Source organism: Cetorhinus maximus, chromosome 2, assembly GCF_964194155.1.
Source record: "Cetorhinus maximus chromosome 2, sCetMax3.hap1.1, whole genome shotgun sequence".
NCBI lineage: Eukaryota > Metazoa > Chordata > Chondrichthyes > Lamniformes > Cetorhinidae > Cetorhinus > Cetorhinus maximus.
The window spans coordinates 143,188,454-143,210,679 of record NC_135880.1 but is presented as its reverse complement, the minus strand read 5'-3'; the positions used below and the strand labels follow the sequence as shown (position 1 = coordinate 143,210,679).

The 22,226-nt window shown below is 45.0% G+C and overlaps 1 protein-coding gene across 1 annotated transcript in view; it reads right to left on the bottom strand.

Annotated features, from left to right (window-relative positions):
• Window positions 1-17,374: 17,374 nt before the first annotated feature.
• The window catches only part of mboat4 (membrane bound O-acyltransferase domain containing 4), a 31,779-nt gene continuing 26,927 nt past the window's right edge, over window positions 17,375-22,226 (bottom strand). Inside the window, exon 3 of the mRNA XM_078559531.1 lies at window positions 17,375-18,363. Within this exon, the coding sequence (XP_078415657.1) occupies window positions 17,385-18,363 (979 nt within the window). The 3' untranslated portion in view covers window positions 17,375-17,384. The remainder of the gene's footprint in view (window positions 18,364-22,226) is intronic.

Below are 22,226 nucleotides of genomic sequence, written 5' to 3'. Positions count from 1 at the left end.
GCAGCAACTTATAAGCTAAAGTACAAACAACTCGCATTAGCGAGCCCACTCACCCCTCTTATCCTGTCCGAGGATGAGGTTTTTGAAAATGTGCCCTACCTGCCTGCCCGTTGCACCCATGTGATGCCTGTGTAAAATCACAGACAATTGGTACCTCAAGGACCTTAACTGGCCCAATTAATTAATGGTGGGCGTGCCTCCGTTTTCATTGCACACCACTTAGCGAAATATTGCAATGGTGCGCTGTGATGTCGGCATGCACGCCTGACACCATCGTGTGTCATTTTATGTTCTGGCGTGTCAGATGCGTGCCTGCACACCGAAGGCAAAATTCTGGCCAGAGTATAAGAGTAAGGAAGTCTTACTACAATTACACAGGAAATTGGTGGGGCCACACCTGGAGCACTGTGTGCAGATTTTGGTCTCATCATCTAAGGAAGGACAAACTTGCGCTAAAAGAAGTACAACGAAGGTTCACTAGATTGATTCATGGGATGAATGATTATCCTATGATGAGAGAATGGGTAGACTAGGCGCATATTCCCTGAAGCTTGGAAGAATTAGCGATGATCTAATTTAAACATATGAAGTTCCTAAGGGGCTTGACAGCGTTGATGCTTATAAAATGTTTCTCCTGACTGGGGAATCCAGAAAGTAGGGGTCACAGTCTCAGAATAAGGAGATAGGCATTTAGATCTTAGATGGAGAAGTTTCTTCACTCAAATGGTTGTGAACCTTTGTAAGTCTCTAACTTCAAGAGCCAGGGATGTTCATTGTTAAGCGTATTCAAGATACAGGGTGATAGATTTTTGGGTACTTAGGGAATTAAGAGATACAGGGATGGCACAGGAAGTTGTAGCTGCTGTAGGAGGTCAACCATGATCTTGTTGATTGGCAAAGCAGACGTGAAGGGTCAAATGAACTGCTCCAGCTCCTGTTTCCTATCTTTTGATGTCAATGACCTAACAATGCTGATCAGCTATAAAGTTACCATAATTTAGGAGCTAATTTTTAATTACTATAAGTTGTTCAAGTGTTAAAATCATGATGAAAGTTCCAAGAAGATATTGATGAGCTCTAGAAGGGGTGAAGCTATTTTACCTTTTGCTGATAATGTGAAACAGTCATTATCGAATCACCATCTATTATTCACTTCTCCTGAATTTCCATTTCAGGAAAATTGGAAGAGGTATATAATGGTAGGCTGTAATGGCTGATCTGATATTGTCTGTTTTACATTATTGGGTTAGGTGTATAAAGAAAGAAGAAAGGAGGAAGCGGTACTGTGCAGTCACTGTTGTAGGAAACACGGCAGCCAATTTGCTCACATCAAGGTCCCACAAACAGCAATGGGAAAATGACCAGATCTTCTGTTGTAGTGATATTGGTTGAGGGACATATATTGGCCAGGACACTGGGGAAAACTCTCCTGCTCAAGATCTACGGCATTAGCCATTGACTCAAGAGGGCAAATGGAAACTTGATTTAATGGGTGGAATTTTCTGAGCCCACTGGCGGCGGGCGTGATAGGTGGCGTGTGTGGAAAATATGGCATGACCTGCTTCACTGCGGCATGAAGGCAGGTTGCGATCGTCTGCTCAGCCCGCCAAAGGTCAGTGGGCAGCTAATTGTAATACATCAGCATAAATAAAAAGGCCATCACACCAGGCTCTTGGAACCCTGCTGTATTGTCCATCCACGTCGGTGTGAAAGTACGCTGACGACGTGCACTTGGTGGCCTTCACTTTGGGGGAACTGAGGTGAGTGAGCAGCAGCGTTCTCCACAGCTCACCCATTGTTTACAGGCCTCAGGGGGGTGCCGGGGGGCAGGGGCAACTGATGCATGGCCCTGGAGGTGACTGCTGAGTAGGGGGGGGTGTGGGGTGTGTCCGGGGGCAAGTGCTGACTAGCCTCAGAGGCGACTGCTGAGGGTGGGGTGGGGGGGTGGTTAAGTGCTGCCCTGGCGCTGTATCCCCCACACAGGCAATCACGGTGGGGGTCAGGGTAAGTGAGGGAAGTGGCCACGCATTAGGGACACCTGTATAAACTGACCAGGCCTCTGCAACTGAGACAGATCAGGCCCAGGCACAGTGATATAATTGGGGTCAGGCTCCTAGCCTGCCCACCCATGCAAGCATCACGGAGGCACCAAAGGGCCACCAAGCGCTCCATACCTTACCCGCCATGCCACCTCACCCTCCAGACACAGACTTCGAGTCTGCCACTGCTTTATTGGACCGCGGAGCAGTTGGACTGCACACGTTGTACAATCTCCTCGCCAACGCTGTTCATGTAGCTGTCACTGCTGGAGATGCTCACAGCCCCTTGTAATCTCACCATCCTGGTTTGGACCAGGTTGACAGAGCAGCCATGCAGCGCACTTATCTCTGGCCGTCCGAGGGGTGACCAGCACTCTCCGGGAAGCATTAAGGGGCGGTCACACAGGGCCAGGAAAGGTGCTAAGTACAGCCATGAAAACCATGTCTCTCTTTCATGCTGCAGGAGGACCACGTCAGGATCATGGATCCTGGTGACCTAGCTGTGTGCCTGATGGCCTACAGAGACCGTAGAAGACAGAGGAGAGAGTGACTGAGGCATCCGTTCGCACAAAGGCAGGAGCAGCAACCTCATGAAGAAGGGGCTGCAAGGGCTCCTGCACACGCTGCCCAGGAGCGACAGCAAGCCGTGGCTGCTGGGCGCCTAATGACACCCAGGGTCTATAGACGCCGCCTGGCATTCCTCCAAGTGACTGAGAACCAGTGTCGCCGATGACTGCGCATGTCTAGGGACCTGGTGGTTCACATCTACCACTTACTGCAGGACTTGGCGCCAAGGGAACATGGAGGGCATCCACTGCCAGTGGCTATGAAAGTGACCGCGGCGCTCAATTTCTATGCCAGTGGCTCCTTTCAGGGATCCACAGGTGACGTCTGTGGGATTTCACAATCTGCCACCCACAAATGCATCCATGAGGTCAGGGATGCCATCTTCTCCATGGCACACAACTTTGTGCATTTCACCCAGGACCGGGACAGCCAGGATGGAAGGGCCATTGGATTCGCCCTGATCTCGGGATTCCCACAGGTGCAGGGTGTAATTGACTGCACTCATGTGGCGCTCACGTCTCTGTCGCTACACTCAGTGGACTTCATCAACCACAAGGGCTTCCATTCACTGAACGTGCAGCTGGTGTGCAACCACCAGAAACACATCCTGCAGGTGTGTGCACGGTTTCCAGGGAGTGTGCACAATGCCTACATCCTGAGTCGCATGCAGATCCCTGAAGTCTTCCAGAGTCCACAGAGGCTGCAGGGTTGGTTCTTTAGGTACAAGGGATACCCGCAGAGGCCGTTGCTGATGACACCCGTGTGGCGGCCTCAGACTGCAGCAGAGCGACGCTATAATGAGGCTCATGCAGCAGCTCGCAACTTAGTGGAGCAGACCATCGGGATGCTGAAGATGTGGTTCCGGTGCCTGGACCGGTCTGGCGGAGCCCTGCAACATCGTCCGCAGAGGGTGTCACGCATCGTCATCGTCTGCTGCGCCCTTTACAACCTGGCACTGCAACAGGGAGAGGAGCTGGCTGAGGAGGAGATGGAGGAGCTGCATGTCTCCGGAGTCGACTGCACGCCTGCCAAAATGTAAAGGGCATATTAAGGCCATGAGTGTAGTTATTGTCATTGTGAATGCTGCCCATCCAACTTTAAGGTTGGCGGGCAGGTGGAAAGCCCAAATGGCCTTCGTATTTTTTAGGAAACCTCATCTACGAGCGGGATGAGGTTTCCTAAAGCGTTTATTAAATAGATAAATAAATTTTCATAAATATAAAAACGTCCCAACTCATGACACAGTCACATGAGGGAACATGTTTAAATGAATTTTTAAACCTTTTATTTAATAATTTTATTATTGATTCAATCTCCCTGAAGCAGCTTTGTACCTCAGGGAGATTGAAGTGCTCTTCCGCGCGCATGCGCGGAAGAGCGCTGGCCCCGGCTCTCCCTCCCCCTGCCCGCACAGGTAGCGCTGAGCACTACCGGTCACATCATACACTGGGCAGGCCTTAATTGGCCTGCCCACGTAAAATGGCAGCGCACCTGCCCCCGGCCCAACCCACTCACGCTGAGCCCGCCTGCCATATGAAAATTTTCTGCCCTTGGTGCACGATTTCAAAGTTTGTGAATGATACATAATTTGGAAGAATTGTGAACTGTTAGGAGGGTAATGAAGAACTTCAAAAGGGCATGGACAAGTTGGTGGAATGGGTGGACATGTAGCAGGTACAGTTCAATGTGGAATGATTAATTTTGGTAGGAAGAACATGGAGAGACAATATAAAATAAAGAGGACAATTCTAAAGAGGTGAAGGAGCAGAGGGACCTGGGTGTATATGCGCATAAGTCATTGAAGGTGACATGACAGGTTGAGAGAGCGGTTAATAAAACATACAGTATCCTACACTTTATTAATTGGGGCATAGAGTACATAAGGAAGGGAGTTATATTGAACTTGTGTAAAACACTAGTTTGGCCTCAGCTGGAGTATTGTGTCCAGTTTTAGATACTGCACTTTACGAAGGACGTGAAGGCATTGTAGATAGTGCAGAAGAGATTCACAAGAACGGTTCCAGGTGGGAAGAATTTCAGTTTTGAAGGTAGATTGGAAAAGTTGGGACTGTTTTCCTTGGAGAAAAGAAGGCTGAAAGGAGATTTGTTAGAGGTATTCAAAATCATGAGGGGTTTGGATGGAATAGATAGGGAGAAACTGTTTCCACTCGTCAAATGATTGAGAACGAGAGGGCACAGACTTAAAATAATTGTCAAAAGAAGCAAAAGCAGTATGAGGAGAAACTTTTTCACATGGTGAGTGGTTAAGGCCTGGAAAGCATTGCCTGAGAGTGTGTTGGAGGCATGTTCAATTGAAGCATACGAAAGGGAATTAGACTGTTATCTGAAAAGGAAGAATTTGCAGGGTTATGGGGAGAAGGTGGGAGAATGACACTAAGTAAGTTGCTCATTCAGCGAGCTGATACAGACATGATGGGCCGAATGGCCTCCTTCTGTGCTGTAACAGTTCTGTAATTCAGAGAGTGATTTCAGTGCTCAACAGCCAATTGCCAACTTCTTGGATGTCACTTCACCTGTCTCGCACTTCACTCACCTTCAGCTGCACTTTCCTGCTGCCACTCTTAAACATGGCATGGGAGTAGCTTATGCTCCTCCACCTTGCACCTCTGAAAAAGAGCAGCAATGCCAATACCACCTTCACCACCAACCGTAGAAGAAACCCCAACATTAGCTGCCTCTCCTCAGCCACATGCCACTCCATAGGGCAGAGGGGTTGGACACCAAGCTCCAAGGAGGTGAAAACTCCCAATATACAGATAGAGGATCAGCTCCCTTGTCATGCCTGAGCACCAGTGCATCAGGAGGCTCACTTCTTCATGGCAGGTCACTGCTGCCATCTGCAGCTTCCTGGAACAAGACCTCCTTCCTCGTAGGCCAGGTGGGCATTCTTTTTCAATGGCCGACTAGGTGCCTGTCACTGGAGGGCCAGCGCCCAGGTCTCTGAGTCTCCCTGAGTTTGTGTACTCTCTTCACCTGCAAGGAGAGAAAGCAGAGAGTTGGGAGTGTTCACAGTGGCTTCTGTGGGTAGCAGGGAACAACATTTGTGGAGGGTGACTGTGAGGCATGGATACCTGAGCACAATAGGATGAGCGAGTGTGAATGTTGACTGCTCAGTTGGGGATGTGAGAAGGTGCTTGCAGAGACAGGACTGAGTGGAGCTACAAGGCGTGTTGGTCTGAGAGTGTTATGTAGGGGAATGATGGGAAAATCAGATTGTGCACCTTGGCACCTGAAAGTTATGCCACTTACTTTTCTAACCTCTTGAGGTCCTGGATGCTCTTGGTGCACTGTTTCCAGGCTGACGGGAGAACCCTTCTGCTGGTGACTTCCTTGGGTACTTCAGTTAAAGAACTACGACAAAGTCCACTGGAGAGTTCAGTGGCTTTTCCCGTTTTGCGAATGCTTCCACCATTTCAGCAGCGAGTAAGTTGAGAAAATTCTACCCGTTAACTCTTTCTTTCTCCACAGGTGCTTCCTGACCTGCTGAATTTCTCAAGCATTTTCTGTTTTTACTTGCTCAAGTGTCATGTATGGGCCAGACCGAGTAAGGACAGCAGATTTCCCTCCCTGAAGGATATTAGTGAACCAGATGGGTTTTTACAACAATCGATGATGGTTTCATAGTCACCATTACTGAGACTACTTTTCAATTCCAGATTTTATTAATTGAATTTAAATTCCACCCTGCTGCTGTGGTGGGATTTGAGCCCATGTCCCCAGAGCATAGTCCGAATTACTAGTTCAATGACATTACCAGTACACCACTGTTAATTTAAGGGGGTGTGTCTGTTGGTGGGCTTACTTGGTTGGCAATGCCTGACGCACATAGAGGCAAGCAGGACGCGTGGTGGACTGAAGCATGTAATGCAGCTGCCAATAGTTGGTGGCAGCAGTGATGGTAGGGTTGGAGGGGATGGGGGTGGTGGCGTTGGTGGCAAACACAAGCAGTGGAAGGAGTGCTCAACAACAAAGTTACCCTGGATTGAGAGATTGTTTCTGTAAGGAATGTGGATGGCAAGAGAGGGATGGCATGGGAAGGGACGGCATAGGAGGGATGGAATAGCATAAGAGGAGTGGCATGGGAAGGGTGGATGAGATGGTGGTAATAGTTAAATGTGGCAAAATGGCAGGGACAATTATTTGATACAACTTATTATTCAAAGGCTGTTCCTTATGCTAAAAATGAAGATTCGCTAGAGTTAAAACGTTTTAGAAAAGCTGTCAGGTGAATTAAAAGAATACACCAGCGTTGATTCTATAGGAAAAAAAAAGATGATAACAGTCTATATCCTTCAGATTTTCTACACAGTCTAACTCCAATGGGGATGCCACCACAAAAATTACACTCATGGAAGGAGCAATTATAATGTTGCTACAAAATTTGAATCCTAAACAAGGACTTAATCATGGAACAAGATTTGTAATTAGGAAGCTGCTTTATTTGATGATAGATCCTGAAATTATAACAGACAGATTTTAAGGAAACAGAGTGTTTATTCTTCAAATCCTATTGAGCCCATCAGATATAAACCTGCCCTTTCAACGCAGGAGAAAACAGTTCCCAATTAGACTTTCACATTATATGACTATAAGCAAGTCACAAGGCCAGACTCTTGACAAAATTGGTATTTATATCCCTTGGCCTGTTTTTACACATGGTCAGCTTTGTGCAGCTTTTTCCAGAGTGAGGGCTTTTAATTCTGTTCAAGTCTTTGGTGAAAGAATAACTAGAAATCCTGTAGTTAAAGAAGTAATGTTGCAATAAAGATAGAAATTTGACTGCAAATGTTTTGAGGGTGTCTGATAGTCAATCTTAGTGTGTTTTTCAGTCTGAATTCTCTTTTTTTGTGGCTTTTAATTATATACATGGGTTGTTTAATCACTGGTTCATCAGTCACAGAAACAGGAAATTCAATAATAAATAAACATGATCAGTGTGTCCAAAAAGTACTACTGGGTTTGTGCGCTGTCTGAAGTCTGGCATTCGGTTCTGATGGCATATGATCAAAATGGTGCTATTCAATAATTTGTAAAGAATATTTTGCATTTGCAATAAAAATTTGATTGATGTCTTAGAAGGAGAAAGAGGAAGAAAGAAGAAAGAAGAAAGAAATATATGTTAGCAGGCTTCAATGCAGCAAACACTTTTGAAAATATTTCAGCAGCTGATCTGCCCTGTGCCCTTAGGGCAATGCTTAAAATAGGCAAATTCAGGTAATTGCACCGATTTATAATCTGCTCAGGTCAATTAGAGAGCTTGTTAATTTCAGACCCCAGGTCAATGATTGACTTTCTTTTTCGATTATTTTGCATCTGTAACAAATTGTGACTTCCTATGTGCAATGTCTGGAATGTGACTCAATGCGTTCTAGACACAGGGCCTGACATTTACTGGCGTTGGTTCTCAAAAGGAAAAACCAGTAAAAGTTGGAAATGAAGGGTACCAGTAAAAGTTGTCCGAACTGGTCTTGTGTAATTTAAAATGGAACCCCGGTATTACTGGTGCCAGTATTACTGATTTTTATTGAGATTTGACAATTTTGAACTGGTTTTCCTTTGATATTCCTGAAAACTCCACGTGCGTGTTATCTTTAAGGAGGCGAGGTGAGAGCGACTGCCCTTGACATTAGGGTAGCCTTTGACCAAGTGTGGCATCGAAGTTCCGTAATAAATTTGAAGTCAATGGGAATCGGGGGGAAATTCCCCACTGGTTGAAGTCATACCTAACACAAAGGAAGATGGTTGGATCAATCAGCTCAATCCAAGAACATCACTACAGAAGCTCCTCAGGGTAGTATCCTAAGCCCAATCATTTTCAGCTGCTTCATCAATAACCTACCCTCCATCATAAACTCAGAAGTGGGGAAGTTCGCTGATGATTGCACAATGTTCAGCACCATTCACAACTCCTCAGATACTGAAACAGCCTGTGTCCATGTGCAATGAGACCTGGGCAACATTCAGGCTGATAAGTGGCAAGTAACATTCGCACCACAAAAGCGCCAGGCAGCGACCAGCTCCAACAGGAGAGAATCTAACCTGCTCCATCTGACATTCAAGGGCATTAGCCAACTATCGACATCCTGGTGGTTCCCATTGACCAGAAACTGAACTAGATCAGCAATATAAATACTGTGGCTACAAGAGGAGATCAGAGATTGCGAACTCTGTGGTGAGTAACTGACCTCTTGCCTCTCCAAAGCCTGCCCACCATCTACAAGGCACAAGTCAGGACTGTGATGGAATGTGATTGTCATCAAACCCGCTGACAAGGGTGGTGCTGTTGTGGTCTGGCAGAGGCTGAGCGTCTACGCGCAGACACTTCCTCCTACCTCTCCCTGGACCATGACCCCACCACTGAACATCAAGCCATTGTTTCCAGGACTGTTACTGACCTCATCTCCTCTGGAGGTCTTCCTTCCACACCTTCCAACCTGATAGTCTCCCAACCTCGGACGGCCCGCTTCTACCTCCTACCCAAAATCCACAAACAGGACTGTCCCGGCAGACCGATTGTGTCAGTCTGTTCCTGCCTCACGGAACTCATTTCTTGCTATCTTGACTCCATTCTCTCTCCCCTTGTCCAGTCCCTTCCCACCTACATCAGTGATTCCTCTGACACCCTACAACATATCAACAATTTTCAGTTCCCTGGTCCCAACCGCCTCTTCTTCACCATGGACGTCCAATACCTCTACACCTCCATCCCCCACCAGGATGGTCTGATGGCTCTCCGCTTCTTCCTCGAACAGAGGCCCGAACAATCCCCATCCACCACTACTCTCCTCCGTCTGGCTGAACTTGTTCTCACACTGAACAATTTCTCCTTAAACTCCTCTCACTTCCTCCAAATAAAAGGTGTGGCTATGGGTACCCGCATGGGCCCCAGCTATGCCTGTCTCTTTATGGGGTATGTGGAACATTCCTTGTTCCAGTCCTACTCGGGCCCCCTTCCACAACTCTTTCTCCGGTACATCGATGATTACTTCGGTGCTGCTTCATGCTCTCGTCTGGACCTGGAAAAATTTATTAATTTTGCTTCCAATTTCCACCCCTCCATCATTTTCACATGGTCCATCTCTGACACTTCCCTTCCCTTCCTTGACCTCTCTGTCTCAATTTCTGGTGATAGACTGTCCACCAATATCCATTACAAGCCTACCGACTCCCACAGCTACCTCGACTACAGTTCCTCACACCCCGCTTCCTGTAAGGACTCCATCCCATTCTCTCAGTTCCTTTGCCTCTGTTGCATCTGTTCTGATGATGCCACTTTCAAAAACAGTTCCTCTGACATGTCCTCCTTCTTCCTTAACCGAGGTTTTCCACCCACGGTGGTTGACAGGGCCCTCAACCGTGTCCGGCCCATCTCCCACGCATCCACCCTCACACCTTCTTCTCCCTCCCAGAAACATGATAGGGTCCTCCTTGTCCTCACTTATCACCCCACCAGCCTCCGCATTCAAAGGATCATCCTCTGCCATTTCCGCCAACTCCAGCATGATGTCACCACCAAACACATCTTCCCTTCACCCCCCCTGGCGGCATTCCGTAGGGATCGTTTCCTCCGTGACACCCTGGTCCACTCCTCCGTCACCCCCTACTCCTCAACCCCTCCCACGGCACCTTCCCATGCAACCGCAGAAGATGCAACACCTGCCCCTTTACTTCCCCTCTCCTCACCGTCCAAGGGCCCAAACACTCCTTTCAAGTGAAGCAGCATTTCACTTGCATTTCCCTCAACCTAGTTTACTGCATTCGTTGCTCCCAATGCGGTTTCCTCTACATTGGAGAGACCAAACGCAGACTGGCTGACCGCTTTGCAGAACACCTTCGGTCTGTCCGCAAGCATTACCCAGACCTCCCTGTCGCTTGCCATTTCAACACTCCACCCTGCTCTCATGCCCACATGTCCGTCCTTGGCCTGCTGCATTGTTCCAGTGAAGCTCAACGCAAACTGGAGGAACAGCACCTCATCTTCCGACTAGGTACTTTACAGCCTTCCGGACTGAATATTGAGTTCAACAATTTTGGATCATGAACTCTCTCCTCCATCCCCACCCCCTTTCTGATTTTCCCTCTCCTTTTTGTTTTTTCCAATAATTTATACAGATTTTTCTTTTCCCACCTATTTCCGTTATTTTTAAATGTATTTCCATCCATTGTTTTATCTCTAACTTTTAGCGTTTTTCGATTCCTTCACCCCACCCCACCCCCACTAGGGCTATCTGTACCTTGCTCGTCCTGCTTTCTACCCTTAATTAGCACATTCCTTTAGTTAATATCACCACCTTCAACACCTCTTTGTTCTTTTGTCTGTGATATCTTTTGGTTATCTCCACCTATCACTGGCCCGCTATCCAGCTCTTCTTGTCCCACCCCCCACCCCCTTAAACCAGCTTATATTTCACCCCTTTTCTATTTTTCCTTAGTTCTGTTGAAGAGTCATACAGACTCGAAATGTTAACTGTGTTCCTCTCCACAGATGCTGCCAGACCTGCTGAGTTTTTCCAGGTATTTTTGTTTTTGTTATGGAATATTCTCTGCTTGCCTAGATGAGTGCAGCTCCAACAACACTCGAGAAGCTCAACACCATCCAGGACAAAGCAGTCCGCTAGGTCGGCACCCCGTCCACCATCTTAAACATTTACTCCCTCCACCACTGATGCACAGCGGCAGCAGTGTATACCAGCTACAAGATGCAATGTAGCAACTCACCAAGTCTCCTTTGTCAGCACCTTACAAATCCATGACTTCTGCTACCTATAAGGAGAGGAACAGCGGATGCTTGAAAACACCACCACCTCCAAGTTCCCCTCCAAGCTACAAGCATCCTGACTGGAACTATTTCACCATTCTCTCACCGACGTTGGATCAAAATCTTGGAACTCTTTCCCCAATAGCACAATGGGTGTACCTGCATCAGATGGACTTCAGCGACTCAAGGCAGCGGCTCACCACTACCTTCTCAAGAACAATAATGGATGGACAATAAATGTTGGCCTCACCAGCGTGTCCACAGCCCATTGAAAGAATCAAAAACAAAAAGAATCAGTGAGCAGGTTATTGATGATACCTTCCATCACTAAGAACCATTGAAATGTTACGGCACAGAAAGAGGCCATTCAGACCATTGTGCCTGCGCCAGCCAAAAAGAGAAAAAAAACTAGCCGCTCATTTTAAATCTCACTTTCCAGCACCTGGTCTGTAGGCTTGCAGGTTACAGCACTTCAGGTGCAGATCCAGGTACCTTTTAAATGAGTTGAGCGTTTCAGCCTCAACCACCAATTTAGGCAGTGAATTCCAGACACACCATTGTCTAGATGAAAGGGTTTTTCCTCATGTCCCGTCTAATCCTTCTACCAATCACCTTAAATCTATGTCCCCTGGTAATTGACCCCTCAGCTAGGGGAAACAGGTCTTTCCTGCCTACCCTATCTAGGCCCCTCATAACTTTGTACACCTCAATTAGGTCACCCCTCAGCCTCCTCCGTTCAAAGGAAAACAACCCCAGCCTATCCAATCTTTCCTCATAGCTGCAATTTTCCAGCTATGGCAATATTCTTGTCAATCTCCTTTGTACTCTCTCCAGGGCCATTATGTCCTTCCTGTAATGTGGTGACCAGAACTGTACACAAAATTCCAGCTGTGGCCTAACCAGCATTTTATACAGTTCTATTATTACATCCCTGCTTTTATATTCAATCCCTCAATCAATAAAGGAATCCATTACATATGCTTTCTTTACCACCTTATCCACCTGTCCTGTCACCTTCAGGAACCTGTGGACATGTACTCCAAGGTCTCTATCCCTCTCAATATTCTTCCATTTATTGTGTATTCCATTGCTTTGTTTGCCCTCTTCAAATACATTACCTCACAATTCTCTGGATTGAATTCCATTTGCCACTTTTCCACCCACCCAACCAAACTATTGATATCATTTTGGAGACAACAGTTATCCTCTTCACTATCGACTACACAGCCAATTTTTGTGTCATCTGCAAATTTCCCAATCATGCCACCCACATTTAAGTCCAAGTCATTAATATATACAACAAACAGCAAGGGACCCAACATAGCCTTGTGGAAAGCCACTGGAATCCGTTTCCCATTTGCAAAAACATCCATTGACCATTACTCGTTGTTTCCTGTTGCTGAACCAATTTTGAACCCAACTGGCCACCTTCCCATGTATCCCATGGGCTTTTACTTTTCTGTCCAGTCTGCCATGTGGGACCTTATCAAATGCCTTACTAAAATCCATGTACACAAGATCCACTGCACTACCCTCATCAATCCTCCTTGTTACTTCCTCAAAAAATTCTATTAAATTAACAAGACATGATCTTCCCCTAACAAAACCATGCTGACTATCCCTGATCAATCCATATCTTTCTAAGTGTCAGTTTATCCTGTCTCAGAATTGATTACAATAATTTGCCCACCGCCAAAGTCAGGCTGACTGGCCTATAATTTTCTGGCCTATCCCTCGCACCCTTTTTAAATATTGGTACAATGTTTGCAGACCTCCAATCCCCTGGTATCTTGCCTGCACCTAGTGAGGGTTGGAAAATGATCCTCAGAGCAAGCGTACTTTCCTCCTTGGCTTCCTTTAACAACCTGGGATACAATCCATCCGACCCTGGTGATTTTACTGCCTTCAAGGATGCCAGTCCCTCCAGTACATCCTCTCTCAATATGCTTATTGTATCTAATATTCCACACTCCTCTTTAACTAGAATGTCTGCATCATCCCACTCCTTAGTGAAGACAGAGACAAAGTACTCATTGAGAACTCTGCCCACATCTCTGGCATCAACACACAAGTTACCATGTACATCTCCGATAATCCCTAATCTTTCCTTATTTATGCTCTTGCTCTTAATATACTAGCAAAACATCTTTGGGTTTTCTTTGATTTTACCTGCCAATATTTTTTTGTATCCTCTCTTTGCTTTCCTAATATCTTTTTTCCTTCACCCCTGTACTTTATACATTCCTAAAGGCTTTCTACAATATTAAGCTTTTCGTGACTGTCAGAGCTTTCTTTTTCTGCTTTATCTTACCTTGTATGTTTCTGGATAACCAGGGGTCTCTAGACTTGGCAGTACCACCATTTTCCTGTGTGGGGACATGACTGCACTGGCCTGTAGAATCTCGCTTTTGCATACCTCCCACTGATTTGACAGTTTTCCCTTCTAGTAGTTGTGTCCACTTTCACCAGTTCACCTGTCAGCTTTGTAAAATTTGTCTTTCCCCAACTTAGAACTTTTACTCCTGTTCTATGGAGTAGAACTGTCAAATTCCTATGCTGTACATTTTTTAACCTGTGCTTCCTCTGTCTTTCATGGTCACTCACTAATTCTCCATCTCCCGTTCCCTGTTGTGAATTTGCTTTCAGGTTCCTAGCACCCTTCCAATCTAGTTTAACCCTACCCCCCAACTGTGCTAGCAAATCTCCCTGCAAGGATATTCATCCCAGTCCTGTTCAGGTGTAGACTGTCTAGTTTATACAGGTCCCACCTTCCCCACAATTGGTCACAATGACTCAAATCTGATACCCTCCCTCCTACACCAGCTTTACAGCCACGTGCTTAATCACTCAATTCTCCTATTTCCATACTCACTTACATGTGGAACTGGGAATAACCCTGAGATTACTGCTTTAGACGTTATGCTTTTCAATCTCCTTCCTAGCTCCCTAAATTCTGCTTTCAGGACCTCATCCCCATTCCTGCCTAAGTCATTGGTACCAACATGGACCACGACCTCTGGCTGATCACCCTCCCTGAGAAGAATGTCCTGTAGCTGCTGCATGACATCCTTGACCCTGGCACCCGAAAGGCAACATACTATCCTGGAGTCATGTCTATGGCCACAGAAATACCTGTCTGTTCCCCTAATGAGTTCCCTATTAATACTGCTCTTCCCCTCTTCTTTCTCTGCTCCTATACAGCAGAACTGCCTGTGGTGTCACAAACCTGGCTCTGACTGCACTCCTCCAAGTAACCAAAATGTATCAAAAATGGTATCCAAAATGGAGACCTGATTGATGAGTGGGACCCCAGGGGACTTCTGCACTACCTGGCTAGTTCTCTTGGACTGCCTGGCAGTCACCCATTCCTTTTCTGCCTCCAGGCTCCTAAGCTGCGGTGTGACAACTGCTCTGAATGTACTATCCACCTAGCTCTCAGCCTTGCGGATGTGCCACAGTGACTCCAGCCGCTGCTCAAGCTGCGAAACTCAGAGCCCAAGGTTCTGCAGCTGGCGATACTTCTAGCACATGTGGTCATCTAGAACACTGGTAGCGTTCAGGGCTTCCCACATATTACAGGACATGCATTTCAGATGACCGAGCTGCCCTGCCATGGCTTCAATTTACGTCCCTTACGTTAACTTTATTTTACTTTGGTTTATACTGCTTTATTTTACCTGGCCTTGACTTAACTTTACTTCTGTATTGCTTGTGTTTCTTGCTGAAAAGTAAGTAGCTCCTTCTTTTAAAAGAATGTGTTTTTCTCATTTTCAGCTACTTGAAGACCCTCCCTAACTGCAGTTTCTCAACAACCGATGAACTTATGTTTCTCCTGTGATGTCATTCTTGTATGTTTTCTAAACTCAGTCCTCTTGTGCAGCTTTTCAACTCCTGAGACTGAATTTTTCCTTCATCAGGGGGGAAGTTGATGGGCGGGCCTGCTTCCGATCGGCCCCCCCGATTGGAGGCGTGGCACCATTTTACATGGGTGGGCCAATTAAGGCCCGTCCAGTGTGACGTCCGCAGGGAAGCGCTATGTGCTCCCTGTGCGGGCGGGGGGGAAATGCCTAAAATCGAGAGTGCGTTCTTTCGCATATGCGCACGAAAGAGCGCACTCATCTCCCTGAGACTAAGTGCTGCCTCAGGGAGATTGGCTCTACATGCAAAAATATTAAAAATAGAAAAAAAAAATTCCCTTACATGTCCCCTCATGTGACAATGTCACATGAGTTGGGACATGTTCATAATTTCCAACAAAACTTTATTAAAATTTTTAAAACCCTACGTGAAACCTCATCCCACCTGTGGATGAGGTTTCATGTTTTTTCTACTTCCTGCCAGAGCTCCTGGCCTGCCCGCCAACCTTAAGGTTCGACAGGCAGGTCCACTAATTACTTTAATTGATCTGTCAATGGCCTCAATTGGCTATTGACAGGTCGGCGGGCGTGCAGCTGATTTTGCTGCGCCCCCGCCTTCCTGAAAATTTAAATGGGGCGGGGTGATGTCGGGAGTACCGCCTGATGTCATCCCGCATTATTTTACGGGTCGGCGAGCGGGCCCCGACCCCGCTCGCCGACGGTAAAATCCTGCCCCTGGTCTCCTGCAAGCTGAGAAAGATAGAGAATGACAAAGAAAAGAGCACCTACCTCCCCTCCTCACCAAGCTCGCAATAATTCCACTCTGTACCAGTATACTCTGATGCAAAATTTACTTTGCGGATGATTGAAGTAGTCTGATGAGACGATAATTGACTGGATTGGATTTGTCCTGAGTTATAGCTGTACTGAAACATTTTGGCTAGTGACAAGTTCTGGAACACAAGTCTTTACCACTACAGTTGATTTGTTATCAGGGTCTATAGACTTTACTGTATGCATTGCACTCAGACATTTCTTAATATTAGATAAAATTAATCAAATTGGTTGAAGGCTAGCATCTGCAATGGTGGGGAACCTCAAGAGGATGCTGAGATGAATAATCCACTTGACACTTCTGGCTGAAGATGGTTGCAAATGCAAACATTTTCATTTGTCTTTAGCAGTTTTCCATTGGAAATTCATGTAACCCTTCTGACCAGACACAATTGGTATATTCCCCATTTGTTCCAATTTGTCAATATTTTTGACTATGAAATTTTAGCCAATCATGCACGAGTGTGATTATATATGTAAAAATATGACGGCTGAAAATGTGATTGGACAAAATGTGTGTGATCACATTTGGATGTGTTTTTATATGGATGTTTTTATAGGTGGATAGATAGATATGATAGCTAGGATACAAGGTTCTAAAATTAAAATAATTCAGGGAGAGCAATCTACAATTATAGGACCAAGAATACTAACTGCATTGAATGGTCTGTTATAGAAGGGACTTTTCTGTAATTATTATGGTACCATCCTAATGTTCTTTCATTTCGTATTGATGTCATTGTTGTACACATATGGGTCTCCATTCAAACCGGTGGATAAGATTCATAATTGAGGCAGTTGCCACAATGTTTTTGAGAAATACTGAATTGATGTTCTTTTTAAAATGGTTAGTGGAAGTGTTAAGTATTGTTGAATGTGAACATATATTTCATAAAGCCCGAGTCAAAAGATATAGTTAGGGGATTATGGCTGTTTAAAGGTGGCCAATTGGATGGATTGATATCCTAAGCAGGGGAAATGATGGTCTGGACTAAAAATTTGTGGGAGGAAAGCATCCAAGCAGAAATATGAATATTTACACACCAGAGTTCATTGGAGCAGGGGAGGACCCGTATTATCTATGACAGAGGTGCAACCCCCCAACCCCCTGCCACTAGGGGCACAGCTAGGATGCCCACCTGCTGAAGAGCACTACTAGTCTGACAAGTTAGTGTCTCCAATTCACAAAAGCTGCCTGGTGTCATCCACAGATATTATGATAAAATGCAGATGATTTGACAATCGAAAGTAGTGCTGCCTTATTTAGATGAAAGGAATATAGAGCAGATGGTAAACTGACAATGTTCTTTAATTTTTGCTTGGCTTGTTTGGCATTCCTATTAGTACCAGTACATATAGTAATGGGCAGACAGTGCAAACGGACTTGCACAGCACCAAAACACAAGAAAAACTCCGCAGTTCCACAGCTACCAAAATGTACGCAGTTACCAGTTGAGTTTGCATCCATGTCAGGACTTTATATGATATTCTCAGGAACCTTGATCCCGCAGTAACTGAGCCCATATATCGGTGAACATGATAGTCTGCTTTTACAGTAGTAGCCCACAAGATAAATCCAAAGATTTGGGCAGGGTGAAGGCCATGCCACCAAGCTGAAAAAGCAAATGTTGACATCAGAGGCTGAACTTTGCTGTGTTGAAACACCATCCTCCTTAGCCAACCAGCTGTGGTTTTGTTCCATGTTCGAGCAAACTCGGATATCTTATTGGTTGTCTCAAGCGTCCAGATATCAGCATCGGAGAGAGTAGCTTTTCCAGTCCTGTCATTATCCAATCCCAGGCCAACTAAATTGTTAAGAGATTCACTAAGAAGCCATTGAGAGTAATATGCTAATCTGAACATCAAAGCTGTAATCCAAATCAATAAAATATCCTTAGGAACATCCCATTGAAGGGTTCCTTGGTTGCTTTGCTCTATAATACTAATACAATTTCTTACAGATATTCTCAGCATATTCAACAGAAAAAATAAGACACACTTTTTAAAAAATAACCACAAAGGTTTGGCGATGCATTTCTGACCAGACTTTTTAAGATTTTCTATGTGAATCCTGAACATTTGAAAAGAACACAGAGGTCCTCCAAGTAGTGCAGGAAAATATAGCATGTAGCTGAAGTATGGTAATGAACAGTAGAGAATTTCAGAGCCAAGGCCATTTTGCTGCATAATTCGAGCTGGAATCCTGATTTCACCTTCATGAACGTCCATTGACATTGATGTTACTCTTTGTGTTAACAGCATCAGAGATGACAGCGCTATTATGAACCTGAATGTGAAACCAAGCATATTAATTAATTAATAAATTAAGCATAATCCTCTTAACAGTGATGTATTAACTTATTTTTGTACACAAATAAATGAAGCTGTTACTGGAATAATACTTGTTAAAAAAATTCCAAACACCGGAAGGGAGCAGCAGATAATTTTAAGATATTTTTCTCATTACAGTTGACTTCTTTGCCCAATAAAGTGTAACTGTACCAGTGCACCACCCTCAAAACAATTCATATTCCCTTTCACCTCATCTTTTTATAGAAACTGTCTTCCAATCGCACTGCTTAACTCTTTTTACCTCCAGCCTTCCCCTGCCCACTTTGAGGCCATTCCAGGTATTAGTCTTCTGTTTGTGCAAAGACTAGTTTGCACTTACCATAGAACTGAAGAAGGACACTGTGCAGAAGGAAGCCATTTGGCTCACTTGCCTGTGCCAGCTTTTTGTAGAGCTATTCAATTAATGCCAATTCTCTGTTCTTTTGCTATAGCCCTGCCAATGTTTTTCCTTCAAGTATTTATCCTTGAATTTACTACCGAATCTATTTCCATGATCCTCTCAGGCTGTGCATTAGTGCATTCCAGATCACAATAACTCAGTGCATAAAGAGATGTTTGCTCTGTCCCTTTTGCTAATCACATTTTAAATCTGTTTCCTGTGGTTACTGACCATTCTACCACTGTAAATTGTTTCTTCTTTTTTTCTCTATCAAAACTGTTTATAATTTTGAACATCTCTATCATATTCCTTTTCTTCTCTAAAAGAGTAGAATCACAGAAATTTTACGATGCAGAAGGAGGCCATTTGGCCCATAGAGTCTGCACTGCCTCTCAAAGAGCATTCTATCTAGTCCCACTCCTTATCCCCGTAACCTTGCACATTTTTTTCAGATAGCAATCCAATTTCCTTTTGAATACCTCGGCCAAACCTGCCTCCACCACCCTGTCCAAAAGTTCATTCCAGACTCCAGCCACCCTTTGGGTTAAAAAAATTTTCCTCACATCGCTTTTACACCTTTTGCCAATTATATTGAATCTGTGCCCTCTAGTTCTTGATGCTCTCTTGAGTGGGAACAGTTTCACACCTGTTCATACCCCTCAGGATCTTGAATACTTTTGTCAAGTCTCCTCTCAGCTTTCTTTTCTCCAAGAAAACAGTCTCAACTTCTCCAATCTATCCTCATAGCTACAGTCCTTTATCCCTGGAATCATTCTTGTGACTCTCCTCTGTACTCTCTCCAGTGCCTTCACATCCTTCCTCAAATATGGTGCCCAGAACTGGACACAGTTCTCCAGATGAGGCCCATCTAGTGTCTTATATGAGTTCAACATGGCCTCCTTACTCTTGTACTCAATGCCCCTATTAATAAAGCCTAAGATACTACTATATGCTTTATTAACTGCTCTCTCAACATGCCCTGGCATCCTCAATGACTTATGTACAGATACACTGAGGTCCCTCTGTTCCTGTGCCTCCTTTAGAGTTTCTCTCTTTATTTTATACTGTCTCACCATATTCTTCCTGCCAATATGAATCACCTCACACTTCCCTGCATTGAACTTCATCTGCCACTTGTCTGCCCAATCTACCAACATGTCTATGTCCTTTTGAAGTTCAAGACTATCCTCATCATAGTTGACAACATATCCGATCTTCATATCATCTGAAAATTTTGAAATCATGCCCTGAACACCACAACCTAGGTCATTAATGTATATCAGGAAGTGCAAGGGTCCCAACACTGACCCCTTGGGATCTCCATGACAAACCTTCCCCAATCTGATAAACAACTCGGCCAATTCCTTATCCCAGTGCTTACTTTCCCTTTTACTCCATGAACTAGAATTTTACTCGCAAGTCTGTTGTGTGGCACCGTATCAAATACCTTTTGAAAATCCATATACATCACATCAACAGTGTTTCCCTTATCAACCTTCTCTGTTACCTCCTCAAAAAACTCCAGCAAGTTATTTAAATATGATTTTCCCTTAATGAATCCAAGCCAAACTTCTCCAGTCTCTCTACATAATTGAAGTCCCTTCTAGTACTGTTCCAGTAAATCTCTTCTGCACATTCACTAAGGCTTTGACATACTTCCTAAGGTGTGGTGCCCAGAAGTGGACACAATAATACACCTGAAACCTAACTGGTATTTTATAAAGGTTGAGCATAACTTGCTTGTTTTTGTACTCCAACCCTCTATTACTAAAGCCAAGAATGCCATACTTTTTTTTAACAACCTTCTCAATTTGTCCTGCCACATTCAAAAATTTGTGCACATGCACCCTAAGGTCGCTCTGTTCCTGCACCACATATAGTCCCTTACCCTTCAATTGTGATCTGATTCAATAGTGCTCAGGATTAACCTTTATTTACTTTAATGCAAGACATTGATTTGGTTATATTGGCAAATTACCCTGTAAAAAGCAGGACAAATCCAACACAGCAATAACAATCCTATTATCCTACTCTCAATCTTCAGCAGTGATGGAAGGAGCCCTCCACAGTGCTATCAAGTGGCACTTAACATGCTCACCAATGCTCTTTTTGGGTTCCAACAGGACCACTCTCCTCCAGATCAACTTGACTTACAGCCTTGGTGCAAATATGGACAAAAGAGCTGAATTCCAGAGGTGTGACTGCCCTTGACATGAAGGCAAGCATTTATCTTACTGTGACATCAAGGAGCAAGGGTATTTTATGCCCTAGGTGAACCTTCACCTTGGCACCCCCATAATTAACTTCTGAAAATTAATACAGTAAAATGGTCCCACTCCCATACAACCGCTAAGACTTATCAAGCTCATGGTTAGGCCTGCCCTCAGCCCTCACTCCGGTCTCTGCCTCTCGAGTTCCACCCTACTGCTCTGCCTCTGCAGCACCATGTTCCCTCAGCACCGTTCAGATTCGTGCAGTCCGCTCCCACACCTGTCGCGAGATCGCAACAGACATCACAGGATCATCACTCAGGATAACAGCAAAATACTGCGAATGCTGGAAATCTAAAACAAAAACAGAAAATCCTGGTAAAACTCAGCAGGTCTAGCAGCATCTGTGGAGAGAGAAACAGAATTAACATTTTGAGTCAGTATGACCCTTCTTCAGAGCTGAAGAGAAGTGGAAATGTGATGAAATTTATACTGTTTAAGGGGGATGGAGCAGGTGGAGCTGAATAAAAGGTCAGCGATAGTTGGGGACAAAGGAGAGACTGAAAAAGCTGGAATGGACAAAAAGACAAAGGGAGCATTAATGGTAGTGGCAAGGGCTAAAAAAGGTGCTGATAGTGGCAAAGGTAAGAAATCAGAATGTGATAATAGCAGAACAAGGGCCAGCACACAGAAAAAAACATGAACTTGTGACAGATGGCCCTTTTGGGGATGGGACGGTGGTGGGGACAAAAAGGATAGCAAATGGGGTAGAAGGGGGGATAAAAAAAGGGGATAAGACTATTGATAAATGAATAAAAATAAAAATAAGCGGATAAAAATTAAAGTGAAATGTAGAGAAAAGGGGATTAAAAAAGGTGTGAGGATGGAGGAGAGAGGTCATGGTCTGAAGCTGCTGAGCTCAATGTTAAGTCTGGAAGGCTGTAAAATGCCTGATTGGAAGATGAGATGCTGTTCCTCCAGTTTGCATTGGGCTTCACCGGAATATTGCAGCAGGTTAAGGACAAGCATGTGGGCGTGAGAGCAGGGTGGGGTGTTGAAATGGCAAGTGACAGGGAGGTCTGGGTCATGCTTGCAGACAGACCGATGGTGTTCTGCAAAGTGGTCACGCAGTCTGTGTTTGGTCTCCCCAGTGTAGAGGAGACCACATTGGGAGCAGTGAATGCAGTAGACCAAATTGGAGGAGGTACA